A 15831-nucleotide genomic window follows, 5' to 3' on the forward strand; every position below is an offset into this window, starting at 1 on the left:
AGCCTCCCCGAGGGCCCCCTCAAGGATGACTATGAGTTGCTCAGTTCAGAGGTGGAGACGCTGCTGGGTAGGTGGGAGCTGGGTCAGGGAAAGAGGAAATGCTCACCACCCAAGGCGTGTTCTGTCATGCTCAGACACAGAGACTCCAGAGTGGGGTTGATCTCCAGGTCAGGCCCAGGGACCGGACAGTCTGTATGGGACAGAGGAGAATGAAGGTGGTAAGGACTGGACTTAGGTGGAGAGTAAAGCTAGGAAGACAAAGGGGACAGTCTGTATGGGACAGAGGAGAATGAAGGTGGTAAGGACTGGACTTAGGTGGAGAGTAAAGCTAGGAAGACAAAGGACAGGATAGGCTGGCATTGGGGAGAGGCTGGGAGAGACAAGGGGGAAAAGGAGGGAGAGAGAGACAGAGAAACAGCACATGAGACAGGCACACACTCGGATGGAAGGTGCAAACTAGGCAGAGGTAAAGGACAGAGACAGGCCTGGGTGTATCACAAAGCGGGTAGAGCCCGAACCGGTTTGGCTCAGTGGATAGAGCATCAGCCTGTGGACTCAAGGGTTCCAGGTTCGAGTCCGGTCAAGGGCATGTACCTTGGTTGCGGGCACATCCCCAGTAGGGGGTGTGCAGGAGGCAGCTGATCAATGTTTCTCTCTCATCAATGTTTCTAACTATCACTCTCCCTTCTTCTCTGTAAAAAAAAAAAAAAAAAAAAGCAGGTAGAAATGGCAAGGGCAGAGGCTTGGCCAACAAATAGAAAACTTGACCTGTAGACAGAGTAATGTGTAGCTGAGGGAGCTTCCTGGAGGCCACACAGCCTGTGACTATTGTGGACACATACTATACGTTGTCTTCTTGGGCACAGTCTGGGTATCTACTGTGGGTGCTGGGCAGCCACTGTGTTCCCTGACTGATGACCTGCTCTATACTTCATTTAGAAGCTTAATTAGAACTCTTCCCATTCTTTCTTGGACTTTCTCCTCGGGGATGGATTCGATCGGGCAGGCCACGCAGATTGGGCAAACCAGGGCAGCAGCCACGGAGCTTATCCTCAAACCACCTCTCAAAAGGGCTTCCTCTTCTGGAGTCTGGGAGACAGCCCCCTCCCTGGGCGGACTCAGACACACCCCACACTGCTTAAAACCCTTCCTGGCTCCTTACATCTGAACTTTTTACCTGGGTTTAAAAGACCCTGCTCCCACCTCCAGCTTCACCTTTCATCATGTCCCCTCTGAACCCTGAACTCAGGCCATGTCAGACTACCTAACTGTCTTCTCTTTTGACCTTGGGCAAGTTACCTATTTGTGTCTCAGATTTGTGACTGATCAGATAGGAATGAAATCAGTGCCTCACTTGCAGTTGGGAGGGTTTGATTAAACAGTGCAGTAAAACTGCCTGACAAAAGCCCGGCACATAGCACACCAGTAAAAAGAATTGTTCATTTTTGTTGTTGTTGTTCCTGCAGTTCATCATCTTATAACATCATTTACAGGTGCTAGGCCCTGTGCAAGGATGCACACAACTAACAGGGTCTCTTACCTTCAACAGATGGCAATCCACATTATCTTATAAATTAAGAATACCTACTGATTTGGCAGTTTATGACATGAAGAGTTTAGGGTCACCTGCATACCTAAGGTCTCTCCAGCAGCCATTCCAGAGTAGCCTTATCTGCCTCGGCAGCCTCGGTGCCCAGCATCGGGCTTGGCACAGGAGGCGTCATCCTCACTGGTTGAGCAAGGGAGGGCTAACACTTCTCTACCCTTCTGTCCTCTTCACTCTCATTCTGATCTATCTCTGGGCTGGTCTGTGAGCACAGGAAAAACAGTTCCTCCAACTCAAACACCCTTTAGGTGTTTGATCCAAGAAAAATCTGTTCCAAGAGATAAATGGTCACCTGGCTTCTGAAAGAATGCCAGATTGATAGACACCTCCAAAAAAACCTCATTGCTTTGACTCTCATCCCCTCAACCCCTTTCAAACTGAGTATTTAATGATCCTCTAAAAAGATGGTGACAGAGACCGACATGGATACCAAAATTATGACAGGGAGAGATGTGGACATGCGGGAGTAGAAGTAAGGGGTGAGAGAACAAAGAGAAAGGAAGGCAGTGCTCGCTTTGGCAGCACATGTAATAAAACTGGAATGGTACAGAGAAGATTAGTATGGCCCCTGCACAAGATGAAATGCATATTTAAAACCAAGAGAGAAAGGAAGAAAAGATCTTAGAGAGAAAATTGAAATGGGGGTGGGGAAGAGTACAAGAAAACCCACGATGAGAGGAGGTTGGAAGGATGGGGAGAGGTGCTCGAGTGTAAAAGAAATAGGAGAGAAGATAAAGGCCAGCTAAGGGTGTTGTGCAGGCAGAATCCCAAGGGCTAGGGCACTTACCTGGAGGGAACATGAGAATGGCCTGCGGCGAGGAGTGGACTGGGAGCGAGTGCGTGCGCTGCACAGAGCTACGGCTCTGGCTGGGCATGCTGTTGCTGCCTCCAGGGTTGGCAAACCATAAGTTCTGAAAAGGGCATGGGAAGAGAAAAAGTGGGTGAGTGGTGGAGACCCAAGCCCAGGAGTAATGGAACTGGCAAAGGAGCCCCTCCCCTCTAATCCAGGCCCAGATCAAAGATACGGACACACACATCCCAGGCACCAACACCCACCTCAACCCCAGAAGCACCAGGCCCTCTATATCTAGCCGCTCACCTGTCGGCCTTGGCCCCCAAGGTTGGGGCTGGTGAGGGCATGTCTGGGGGAAATGCCCCCAATGCCCGAGGGGCTTAGAAGGCCCATTCTGCCGGGTGGAAGGGCCCGGGGAGGCATTGGGAACTGCCGCTGGGTCCGCCGGGCCACCCCCATCCCCACAGAGCCAGCTATGGGGAGTGAGTTGGAGCCAAACGCCCAGCTGTGAGAGAGCAGAAGGCACGGTGTCAGTTTAGGTGGATGGGGCCCATCTTTCCACCCCTCCTCAGGTCCCTGTACAATCCCAATGGGTAGGACACAGCACAGACCTGCTCTGAGCAAAGATTTCCTGTCCAAGTTCCTGCACCACACATTCTGTCTCCTCCTGCCCAAGGGGTTCCCCCAAGATAGAGACAGGAAATGTTCCTCATCTCCAAGCAAAGCAGTTCTCCTAACTTCAATACACATGTGTGATATTCCTGTTATTTGTTTGGGAGTGAGAAGGGACCTCAGAGCCCTCTGCACACAAGGTGAAGAGAACAGGGACAGGCAAGGGTCTGCTATCAGGACATAATCTGGTTTTGCCTGCCTAGTACCCTATTTTAGCAATAAGAACATCCTGATTTTCTTCTGGAAAAGTCTTCACTGGGTGATGTGTGTAAGTCACCCAGTGATTGAATGAGTCCCATTGGATTCCCAGCCCAGAATGCAATCACCCCTCTAAGCACTAGCTGTCAATCAGCAAGGGCCTAGGGAGGGACGGCCTGCATACCCGGCTGCCTGCCTACCCTTTCTGCTGCCGGTAGTTCTGCATCTCTAGTGCGGCTTTGCGCGGGAAGGTTCGGAGGAGCTTCAGCACTTGCTGTTTCCAGGACAGCAACCGTTTCTTCTGCGTCTCCGTGAAAGCCTAGATACAATTAGGGAAGTTAAGCAGGGAGGGGGTGTTTCTTTCAGATCTGCCTTCTGTCCATTTGCTCAAATATTTATCTACTGCCTGCTCTGTGCCAGGCAATGCTGGGACGCAGAGGTTACCCGTGCACATGAAGCTTACAGTGCAGTTGGGGGGATGAGTGATGAGTGCTGTGAGGGAGAAACACAGAAGGCACAAGAAACTTATCTAGTATGAGGGGCCAGTGAAGGTGTCCCTGAGGTACAAACGTTTGAACTGGGAGCTGAGGGGCCAGTAGGTGGTGAGATGAGGGCTGGAGAAGTTGGCAGAAGCCAGCCAGGTAGTGCCCATTGGCCACATAAGGAATGTTGGCTCTGACAGTGATGGGGTCACCTTGCTCTTCTTGGGAGCTCTAGGGAAGGACTCACCTCATGAGTCAGGCACTTTTCGATTAGCTGGAGGTAACTGGTGATGTTCTCCTCATCTGGTCGAGACACCAGCAGCTGGGTGCACACTGGGGACATAGGAAAGGGTAGGAGGTTAACCCCCAGCATGCCTTCTGCCACAGAAAGAGAGTCAAGAAACTCAGGCTGGATGAGTACTAGTTATGTGCCAAGCATGATACCTGGCTTATGAAGATACATAAAGCACCCAGCATAGTGCCTGGCATAAGGCAGATATGAGGTCAACGATACCGTTTTTCCTTTGAACTCTTATAAGAATCTCATCAACCGGCATTTTTAGCATGAGGAACCTTGAGGCTCAGAGAGGCTGAGTGTGTCCCAGGTCACACAGATAAAGGGATCTAGACCCAAGTGTTATGTATGCCGTCATGCTGCCCTTTGAGAGCTTTATCATATTCATCTGTGGATTTCAGTCACCTCTGAGAGAACCAACAATTCTCCTTATCTGTTCACTCTGTACTGTATGTGGTTTCCACTGACATACTGTTCTCTTCTTCTCAGGCTTGAGATGCTTTGAGTGTGAGCATTGTCTCCCACCACCAGCCGGGACACACTAGAGGGCAGGGACCTTGCCACCTCAGTCTCAAGTCACTCTCTATGGTGTTCTAGTCCCCAGGGTTCTTTAAAAAGTTCTGCTTCCACTATTTAACTTGAATTTGACTCCTAATGCCTAGGTTCACTTGGCTCTCTGTCCCAGAACTTTTTGCTGGGCCCTGGGCGGTCTCACCTTTGCCCATCACCCGTGTAAACTGGCTGGGAATGTCTCCGTCAGCAACGGGAGCTGGGGCTGGCTCGCTGCCATCAGTGGGAACTGGAGCTGGTGGAGGGGGGTAGCTCTCTGCAGCTGGAGGATCCTTGGCCTCAGTGCCCTTGTCTGTGCTGGGATGAGCCAGGGGAGACTCAGCACCTGGCAGCAGTGGCTCCCCCTGGCCTGCATCCCTGGCAGTCGAGGTGGAGGTGGTGGGGGTGGGGGCCACAGTGGCCTGGAGAACACTGTAGGCCTTGATCGGGGTGACGATGACCTGCTGCAGCTCCTGCAGAGCGTTACGCAGGTTTCCTCCTTCCAGCACGTCCTGCAGGGGAGGGCATCGCTGGGGTCACATGCCGACCCCACATTTATGTAGAAGGACTACACAAATGCGGAGAGACGGCTTGGAGAGTGCTTGGCAGGAACCTGGGTTCCAGCACATAGAGAAGGAAGGTAAAGGTACCACAAGTCCACACACATGTACACATTTGTACACACATTCCCTCTTCCCCCTTCAAGGTGGGGTCCCAGGGAGCTCAGGAGAAGGTGGTCTAATCCTGGGTCCTTCGGGTCCCACCAAAGGTGGAACCAGATTCGAATGTAGAAATCTGGACTATGAACTGAGGGGGTAAAACCAGAAGGCAAGTGGCAAGGAAGGGGTAAAAGGAATGCAATTGGACAGATATGGAAGGAGTGAGTAGATGGGAAACAAACCAAATGGAGAGATCATGCACCCAGGGAGATGCTCTGCTCTACCAGAAAGACCAGTCAGAAATGGGAGTGAAAGAAGAGAGAAGAGATTGTCAACAGACAGTCTGGGGACACATACCAGGACAGACAGACAGGGAGCCCAGGACAGAGGTATCAAGAGAGCCCTGTCATCCAACTTAGACTTGGTCCCCAGAGTCTGGTTCCCTAAGGCTGAGGCCACTGCAGATCAGACCCGAGGGCTGGGGAGGTCCTGAGGAGAGGCCACATGGGTAGCAAGGATGCCCCAGAGCCTTCAGTCTATTGGTACCCCTGGGCAGCCAACTAACCGTGGAAATGGGGAATACCAGGTCCTCACCTTCTCCAGGGACTTGAGGACGCTCTGCCTCTCACGCAGCTTCTGGATGCTCAGGGCTATCTTGTGGCGGGCACCTTTGGTGACATTCTGTGGTAGGGCAGAAGGGGACAGGAGGCTGGAAATAGCAGGTCAAGGTACTTAGGGTGCCCCAACAAAGCTCAAAGAGCTGGAGGAGGCTCAGGTCACAAGGATAGTGTCAAAATAGTACCCTAACTCTATCCTGATGGTCCCCTGAGCTTTACCTGAGACTCCAGATGCTGTTCAGTCAGTGTCATCATCTCCTCGTAGCTCATCTGTGAGAAAAGGGCTGCGTACTTGTGCAAACGGAGGCTCTTGAGCCATGAGGGCACATCTGTTGGAAAAGGAGGGAGGGCATAAGGTCAGGAGTCTGTTCTATCAGTTACCTCTGTGTCAGTTACCTCAGACACTGTGGTGTCTGAGGGCAGGGGCATCAGACCAGGGTTTGTGGTGGTCTCTCAGATCAGTCTGAACCCAAAGGACAGGGACTTCTACTCCCCTCGGACTTCTCCCTTCCCTGGGAGGGGAAGTTGAAGGTTGGGGGGATAGGATAGGCAGGGTGGCAGCTACAAGCTCCTTTCTGTCCATTAAGCTCTGCAGAAACCTTTGGAGGGTCCTAGCACTGCCCTCCCGTTATACCTTTCATGCCACTGCCATCCTCCTGGAAAGTGTTCCGGCTGGAGCCCTGCTCCTCCGTCTGCTCACTGCCAGAGGAGGCCACGCTACTCTGGGGCGAGAGGGGTGCGTGGTCGGGCGTGGTGAAAGCAGCTCGGGCCCCGAGCTCCTCTGGACTCGGCCACTCACCAGGGGCCTGGGCGCTCGTGGGAATGAGCGACATGGAGCGCTTCAGCGGGCTGGGGTGGATTTGGCAGGGGAGACCTGGCCAGAAAGGAAGAGAGGCAAAAGGTCAGGCTTGGGGATCTGACCACAGTAGACCATGCCACCCTGGTCAGTGCCATGGATGGCGGCTCAGCCCCAGACTCCAAAAAGGAGAAGGGGCCCTGGCATCTGCAGGGAACCACCTACCAGATACTGCTCATTCCCTCACCCTTCATACCTAACCCATCAGCAAGCTATGAGCTACTTCTTTGAACTCCACTTCCTCTGTTGGCACCCTGGTCTGAGTCAATGGCATCCATACTGGAATTACTGCCACAGCCTCCTCACTGGTTTCTTTCTTTTTTAAAAAAAAATGTATTTCTTTGCTGATTTCAGAGGGGATGGGAGAGGGAGATAAAACATCAATGATGAGAGAGAATCTGATTGGCTGCCTCCTGCATGACCCCTACTGAGGATCAAGCCCACAAGCCGGGCATGTGCCTTTGGCCAGAATCAAACCCAGGACCCTTCAGTCTACAGGCCAATGCTCTAGCTACTGAGCCAAACCGGCTAGAGCATCCTCACTGGTTTCTTGTCTCCTATTCATCTCATAGCAGCACAATGGTCCTTCTAAAAATGCAATCTGACAAAGTTAGTCCCTGCTTAAATCCCACCAATGGCTTCCCTTCATGCTGAAAATAGAATTTAAACTCTTCCACACACACCACTACAAGACCTTTCTCAACTCTGACCTCTTATCTCCCACTCACCCTTTGGATCAAGTCTAAAAGCCTTTGCCCCCCACCTCCATTTGTTCCGAAAACATTCAAGCTTGTTCCAGCCTCAATACTTTTGCACTTGCTCTTCTTCTTGTCTCCCTCAGGTCTCATCTTGGCAAGTGTCATCTTTTTTTTTTTTTAAAATGTATTTTTATTGATTTTTTACAGAGAGGAAGAGAGAGGGATAGAGAGTTAGAAACATCGATGAGAGAGAAACATTGACCAGCTGCCTCCTGCACACCTCCTACTGGGGATGTGCCCGCAACCAAGGTACATGCCCTTGACCAGAATCGAACCTGGGACCTTTCGGTCCTCAGGCCGATGCTCTCTATCCACTGAGCCAAACTGGTTTGGCAAGTGTCATCTCTTCTAAGGCCTTCTCTGAACCCTCAATATGAAGTAGTTGTCCCTACCAATTCTGGTTACTATATCATATTACTCTGTCTTATCTTTCTTACACTACCTATCACAACCTGAAATGATCTTATCTAGTTATTTGTTTACTTGCTTATTAACTATATGCCCTGATGCAATAACCTGTGATAGCAGGGACCTATCCTGTCCTAGATAGCACTGCATACTCAGTGATTACAGTGCGGCCTAGAGCAGAGCAGTTTCTTCAGAAGTACTTGTAAAGTAAATGAATGAAGTACATAAACTATGGGCTCAACAGCCATATCCTTGGGCTTCCCCGCTCCCACAGATTTTTCTTAGACTACGCCCAAAAAGGGTGAATCCAGGCCATCTTCCACAGATGTTGCAAACCCTCCATTCATCCGTTTCATTTTTGAAGTAGGAAGAAGAATCCAACTTGACTTTTTTTTTTTAACCATTCTCAGGATAGGGTAGATTCCCACAGCTTCCAGACCTTTACACATGCTATCCCCTTTGTCTAGCTCACCACTCATCCACCCTTATTTGCCAGCCACTTCAGCCTTCGCTCCTCCCTCTGAATTCCTTTTTCTGGGAGTCCTTCCTCTGCATTCCTCCCCCAACCCCCAAATATATATATATTTTTTATTGATTTCAGAGAGGAGAAAGAGATAGAAACAACGAGAGAGAATCAGTGACAGGCTGCCTCCTGCATGCTACCTACTAGGTATCAAGCCCGCCATCTGGGCATGTGCCCCGACTGGGAATCGAACCGTGACCTCCTGGTTCATAGGTTGAGGCTCAACCACTGAGACCCATCGGCCGGGCCCTCTGTATTCTCTGGACCCCTGAGCTGCTGCTGCCTCAAGCCCTGCACTTACTGCCCACTTCATTAGCCTGCCTCTCTCACACTGGACTCTGGGCTCGTATAGGATGGCAACCTTTTCTGCACCCCCAGGATCAGGAGTAAGGGCACAATATACAGGAGTCTTCAAAGTTTCCTAAAGGCCAAAAGGGGGGCACCCATGATCCTAAGGGTGCGAACATGGCCTCTGAGCTCGACACAGGGAATCTGGAGTATCCCAAATACAATTAAAAGGAAAGGAAACAAAGCCAAATGTCTCACCCTAGGTAGGTGAGAATATCAAAGCCCAGGGAACTGAAACCCTTTGCCCCAGTTTCCAGAGTTGGGAGGCAAAGGCATAAAATGGAAAGGCTGGGATTCCTGCCAGCACTACACTGACACCAGCCCAGAAAGGAGGATCAGCCTGGTACAGGCCCCAAAGCACCTTCCCCCACTGTGACAGTATCTATGCTCCTAGTCAGGAAGTCACCTGAGGCAGAGGGCAGTGTACTGACCCGCTCCCTAAGCCAGCTCTACCCTTGCCCATAACCTCTAAGGTCCTTTGCTCAGGGCTCCTTCTGAACTCCCAGAAGAAAACGGCACATGTTGGGCCCTGAGGGACTGGGGAACCCTCAATATAGGCTATTTTACACCTGCTTTGATCCCTTTGGCCTCTTCCTTCCTCCCTTCTTAGCCAAGGAGGCAGGGAAGACTGAGAGGGCAGGAAACTATCCTGATTGGAATGATTGTGCAGTTTCTTTTTCTTTTTTTAAATATATATACTTTATTGATTTCAGAGAGAGTAAGGGAGAGGGAGAGAGAGGTAGAAACATCAATGATGAGAATCACTGGTCAGCTGCCTCCTGCAAGCCCCTCACTGGGGATGGAGCCTGCAACCCAGGCATCTGCCCTTGACCGGAATTGAACCCAGGACCCTTAAGTCCACAGGCTGACGCTCTATCCACTGAGCCAAACTGGCTAGGGCGATTGTGCAGTTTCTGAGGAGCCCTGCTTGGCCCTACAATAGAGTGGAGGCTGACCACAGCATGAAAACTGAAAACTATAAAAACAGGAATGCTGGCCAGAGTTCCAGGGCCTCTCTTTCTCCAAGAAACCTGGTTTGTCCTTTTGTCCTTGGCAGCACCCCAAACCTATTGTGCCTGCCTTTACAGGCCAATCCTTGCTCCCCACTCAAAAAGATTTAAATGGTTTCCTGCAACTGCTTGAAATTGAAAAGTTTCAGCCTATCCTTCACCCCCCCGCCCCCGCCCCGCCATGTGGCCCTAACATGCTGTGAGATTGGGGAGTCAAGACAGACCTGAGTTTAATCCTGGCTTGGCCACCTATTAACTGCATGATCCCAGGTAAGTCACTTCATTTGCCCCCCGCCTCCATGAGGTATGAGTATCTTCGGGAGATCACTTTTAGGTGGAGCCATTGTAGCACAGTAGTTAAGAGTATGACTTACTCAGTTTGGCTCAGTGGATAGAGCATCAGCCTGCAGACTCAAGGGTCCCAGGTTTGATTCCGGTCAAGGGCATGTACCTTGGTTGCGGGCACATCCCCAGTAGGGGGTGTGCAGGAGGCAGCTGATCGATGTTTCTCTCTCATCAATGTTTCTAACTCTCTATCCCTCTCCCTTCCTCTCTGTAAAAAATCAATTAAAAAAAAAAAAAGAGTATGAGCTATGGTCCTAGCTGGTTTGGCTTAGTGGATAGAGCGTTGGCCTGTGGATCGAAGGGTTCCGGGTTCGATTCTGGTCAAGGGCACATGCCCAGGTTGTGGGCTCGATCCCCAGTGGGGGGCGTGCAGGAGGCAGCCGATCAATGATTCTCTCTCATCATTGATATTTCTATCTCTCTCTCCTTTCCATTAAAAAAAAGAAGTATGAGCTATGGAGCCAGTCTGCTTAGATTTAAATTTTGGCTACACCATGGCTGGTTTGGCTCAGTGGATGGAGCATCAGCCTGCGGACTGAAGGGTCCCAGGTTCGATTCTGGTCAAGGGCATGTATCTTGGTTGCAGGCTCCGTTTGGGCCCTGGTCCGGGCCTGTGCAGAGAGGACCAATTAATATGTCTCTCTCACATGGATGTTTCTCTTTCTGTCTCTCCTTCTCCTTTCCACTCTCTGAAAATCAATGGGGAATATCCTTAGGTAAGGATTAACAACAACAACAAAATAATAATAAATTCTGGCTACACTACCTTGGACAAATGGACTTTTCTGTGACAACTAATGAATGTATAGGTATAAAGTTCTCAGAACAGCTCTTGGCAAAGACTAAACACTTAATATATTTTAATTAGAATTATCATTAATATATCCTCCCAACCTGGACCCAGAAATTGTCATGCTCTGAGATTGGAAAACACCTTGGTTTGCTATATTTCCCAGAAATGCCCCCTATCCCTCTATCTTCCCTGATTCTCACTAGCACCTGGGAGGGAGGAGGGAGGCTACCAGGACATACATATTTAACTGAAGAAAGAGGCTCAGGGGGTAACTGTTGTGTGCTAGGTGCCATACAGCTGGGCACCAGAGACCCAGGGTTCACCCCATCCACTGGCACAAATGACATGTCACTGCCACTCTTTCCTGGCCTGCTTTAACCAGAGCCCCCCACAGTGAGGATCTTAGAAACCTCTTGCTTTGAGTCAGGTCATGTTACTTTACCAATCCTTGAAAATACCACTCTCTTATCCTGTTCAACTAACATTTCAAAAACTCATTGTAATACCAGCTCCTCCTGCTCACCCCAGCCTTCAGGGTGCTTAATAAGAGAGCCCTTTCAAAACCACTTAGTTGGAGGCCAATGCAATGATCAGAGGCAGGCTCTGGTGGCAGAATGCTTGGGTCTGAACCTTGGCCAGGTCCACCACTTGTTCTATGTGTGAACTTGAAAACATGATTTTACCTCCTAGGTCTCAGTGTTCTCATCTGTAGAATGGTGATAATAATATGGTTGTAATGAGGATGAAATGAGATCATGTGTGAAAAGTATTAGGTATAGTCAATGCTCAACAGTGTTACTTACTATTACTAATGCATAGCAGCATGAGTTACAGCTTAAATGAACAGGCTTGGAAACATTTCATAGACACAATGCATTAACCTGAGGCCAGATACAAAAATCCAAAACGTCTGAACTAGAAGGGACCTCAGATTATGTCATTAATTTATTGCCTTCAGAGGCCAGGCAGGTATCAGATATCACCAAAGAAGGACAGTGGTGGAGGCAGAGGCTGACTGGGGCACATGTGTAGGGTGTAAAAGGGATGATCAATGTTAAATTCCATCTTACTGTTGCCACCAGAAATACAGGCCTTGAGCTGCCAGATCTTTTGACTTTTCAAGAGAAGCTAAAATGTGGATTTTTAGGGAAAAATTCTATTTCTTATATTACCAAATTTATTTAAAAACACAACAAATAAAATCAAAGTTGAGTCTGGGCTCAACAAAACATATCTGTAGGTCAGACATAACTCTGGGAATGCCAGTTCACCACCTCTGCACTCCCTCATAAGGTGAGGCCCAGAGAGGTTATATGACTTTCCCAGGGCCACAGAGCAAGTAAAGAGATAGCCTAATCTGTCCCTTTTCAAGTAGGCATGACCTCCTGGGACTCACTACCCCCATCACCTGCATTTGCGTTGCTCCCAATACTGTTGATGACTGGCGGCACAGAGCTGGGTGAGTGGAAGGGAACGTGTCCATTTTCCCGGGGTGGCTTGTCCTGCCAGCCTGACCCTGCCTCCCTAGGGCCCAGCTCTGCAGGCCCCCCCCACTCATCTGAGCCCTGGCGAGAGTGGTAAGTGGGCTCGGGCCGGGTGCGGAAGCCACTAGCCAGCCGCTCTTCCAGGTGGCTCAGCCAGAGGGCCAGTGAGTTGCGGTCCTCCAGTGTGGTGGCCGGGTGGATGAGGGCATAAGAGAGCAGCTGGCGGCTCTCCTCGATGAAGGCATTGCTCTCGATTGAGTAGGCCAGCACTTTCTGTAGCAGCCTCATGTACTCCGACTTGGCCTCCGTGTTGCGTGGCTGAAGCAGGGGCAGATGGGACAGCAGGAGAGACACTACCTTCTCTTTGGACTCCTGCTGCCACTGGCTGACGATGGCTGCAAAGGAGATGAGAGAATGTTAGGGGAGCCAAAATGGTGAACTCCTATAAACCCAAGGAGAGGAACCTATAGCCTGCTCCCTCAGCTCCAATCTCTTCTCCCTTCTTTCATGAACTCAACCTTGATCCTTATATAGGTGAGATCAAACATATGCACCCTGCTTTCAGAGTAATTTTTCCTGGTTCCATCACTCCTACTCTCGAAAAACCTGCTGTAGCTCCCAAATTTGCTGAGAATTTGATATGAGCTCCCTATCTCCAAGGCCTACTCTTACTTTTTTGTTGTTGTTAATCCTCATCTGAGGATATTTTTCTACTGTTTTTAGAGAGCGTGGAAGGAAGGGAGGAGAGACACAAAGAAACATCGATGTGAGAGGAACACATCAGTTGTTTGCCTCTCAGATATGCCCTGACTGGGGTTGGAGATCGAACCTGCAATCCAGGAACGTGCCCTTGACCAGAATGGAATCCAGGACCCTTTAGTCCGTGGGTGGACGCTCTATTTACTGAGTCAAATTGGCTAAGGCTACTCTTCTTATTCTTTATTTTAGGGCCCCTACCCACTTTCCATATAAAAGCAGCCTCCTTCCTGAGGACAGTGATGCCTGGCCGATGTGGTTCAGTGTGTGAGCTTCGACCCATGAAGCAAGACGTCATGGTTCCTGGTCAGGGCACATATGCCTGGGTTTCAGGCTTTATATCCAGTGGGCAGCGTGTAGGAGGCAGCCGACTGATGATTCTTGGTTGCGGGCACATCCCCAGTAGGGGGTGTGCAGGAGGCAGCTGATTGATGTTTCTCTCTCATTGATGTTTCTAACTCTCTATCCCTCTCTCTTCCTCTCTGTAAAAAATCTCTAAAATTTTTTTTAAAAAATAAAAATAAAAAAACATTAAAAAAAGAGAGAAGACAGTGATTAAAAGCTTGGAGTCTAGAATCATATAGTATAACCCCCCCAACTTACTAGCTAGACCAGGGGTGGGCAAACTTTTTGACTCGAGGGCCACAATGGGTTCTTAAACTGGACCGGAGGGCCGGAACAAAAGCATGGATGGAGTGTTTGTGTGAACTAATATAAATTCAAAGTAAACATCATTACATAAAAGGGTATGGTCTTTTTTTTTTTTTTTTAGTTTTATTCATTTCAAACGGGCCGAATCCGGCCCGTGGGCTGTAGTTTGCCCACGGCTGAGCTAGACCTTGGGCATGTCACCTTAAACCTCACTAACACTGATTTCTTCACCTAAAAAATTTTGGAGACAATTACAGCATCCAATTCACAGTGTTGCTTTGAGACTCAGTAAGTTAATAAAGAATGGAAAGTGGCCTGGGATACAGAACATCAATATATATAAAAGCCTAAGCGACAATCTGACTGGTTGCTATGACGTGCATTGACCACCAGGGGACAGACACTCAATGCAGGAGCGGAAACCACAGACATGGAAACATAGAACAACTGATGAATCTCAGAGGGAAGGGGGAAGTGGGGAAGGTGGGAAGAGATTAACCAAAGATCTTATATGCATACTAGAGGCCTAGTGCACAGATTCTTGCACTGGTGGGGTCCCTCGGCCTGGCCTGCACCCTCTCACAATGCAGGACCCCTTGGGGGATATTGGAGAGTTGTTTTCGGCCCAATCTCTGCAGGCCAGGCTGAGGGACTCCACTGGTGCATGAATCCATGCATCAGGCCTCTAGTAAAGGGTGCCCCAAAATTCACGCAAGAAGTAATTTTGATAGAAAACACAGGTTTATAATTAAAAATTGTAAATTTTTTATTGATTCATAAAGTATACAGTATAGGGTTATGTATGGAATAGCATATTGGGTAAATGGCCTCCACGGCACAAAAAACTGGATTATCATGCTGCGATAGCGAGCACCATTAACTATTATTGCCTGAGCAGCCTCATTTCGGTCATGGAAAATTTCAACAAAAGAGTGCGTATGTGCCAGCAAAACCGTGGAGGCCATTTACCCGATATGCTATTCCATACATAACCCTATACTGTATACTTTATGAATCAATAAATAATTTACAATTTTTAATTATAAACCTGTGTTTTCTATCAAAATTACTTCTTGCGTGAATTTTGGGACACCCTTTATTTAATAAATGCTCATTGTTGTTTAACTAGTCTCTGCCTCTACATTCCCCTCCTTCAACCTGTCCCATAAACCCAGATGAATTTATCTTCCTAAAGCACACCAAGATGCCATGTTCCTGACCAGGAGGTTGCAATGGTAACCAGCACCAATAGACTAAAGTTCAAGAACTCCTAACCCTACATCACCATCATTTCCAGGACACTCCTTACCTCTTATCACTCCAGATAAAGACTTAACTCAGGATATCCTCATCTTCGCTGGGCCTTTCTCCAGGCCACATTCATCTAAGCTTCCACTCAAGCTAAGATTCAAGGATTTATCCTACAACAGTCTCTTTCCTCCTATCCAAATTCTATGTCTTTTATGACTGCCAAAACCTATCTTCCTCTGAGAAGTCTCTCCTGGCTATTCCATGCCATGGTGATGTTTCCTCCCAATCCCACAGTCTGAAGGCCTGAGTCTGTCCTGTGGAGATGAGCCAGGTTTCCCCTCTTGACCCAGAAGAGAGCTCCCTAAGGATAAGGCCCCAGGCTGGTTATAAAAGGAGGCTTTGGGAGAACTGTTACAGGTCTATCTTCCTTGAAAACCCTGTTACCCAGCCCAGCAAGTATAGCTCAATGGTTGAGGGCTGATCTATGGTCTCAGTTCGATTCCTGGTCAGGGCACATGCCCAGGTTGCAGGTTTAGTCCCCAGTGGGAAGTGTGCAAGAGGCAGCCCCATCAATGGTTCTCTCATCATTGATGTTTCTATCTCTCTCTCTCTCTCTCTCCCTCTCCCTTCCTCTCTGAAAAAAACCACACACAAACAAACAAAAAAACCCTGTTACCCCTTCCATGACTAGCTCAATAGAGTAGAGGATGGCATGTAATGCTGACAGGGGAAAAAAAAAAAAGGTCCAAGAATACCAATACCTGAGTAAAGAGATAA

The 15831-nt window shown here is 49.0% G+C and overlaps 1 protein-coding gene and 1 pseudogene across 3 annotated transcripts in view; one reads left to right on the plus strand and one right to left on the minus strand.

Moving 5' to 3' along the window:
• SAMD4B (sterile alpha motif domain containing 4B) overlaps positions 1–15831 on the minus strand; it is a 47682-nt gene that overhangs the window by 6486 nt on the left and 25365 nt on the right. The window contains exons 3-12 of one of the 3 annotated variants that reach the window (XM_059666576.1): positions 12321–12791; positions 6506–6745; positions 6091–6200; positions 5849–5935; positions 4762–5107; positions 3999–4084; positions 3470–3588; positions 2706–2904; positions 2394–2517; positions 107–190 (exon numbers count right to left, since the gene is read on the minus strand). In XM_059666576.1, the coding sequence (XP_059522559.1) occupies positions 107–190; positions 2394–2517; positions 2706–2904; positions 3470–3588; positions 3999–4084; positions 4762–5107; positions 5849–5935; positions 6091–6200; positions 6506–6745; positions 12321–12791 (1866 nt within the window). The remainder of the gene's footprint in view (positions 1–106; positions 191–2393; positions 2518–2705; positions 2905–3469; positions 3589–3998; positions 4085–4761; positions 5108–5848; positions 5936–6090; positions 6201–6505; positions 6746–12320; positions 12792–15831) is intronic. The other 2 variants (XM_059666577.1, XM_059666575.1) reach the window with 2 other exon arrangements.
• Positions 2113–2230, plus strand: LOC132217759 (U6 spliceosomal RNA; annotated as a pseudogene).

Source organism: Myotis daubentonii, chromosome 15 (genome assembly GCF_963259705.1).
Source record: "Myotis daubentonii chromosome 15, mMyoDau2.1, whole genome shotgun sequence".
Lineage (NCBI taxonomy): Eukaryota > Metazoa > Chordata > Mammalia > Chiroptera > Vespertilionidae > Myotis > Myotis daubentonii.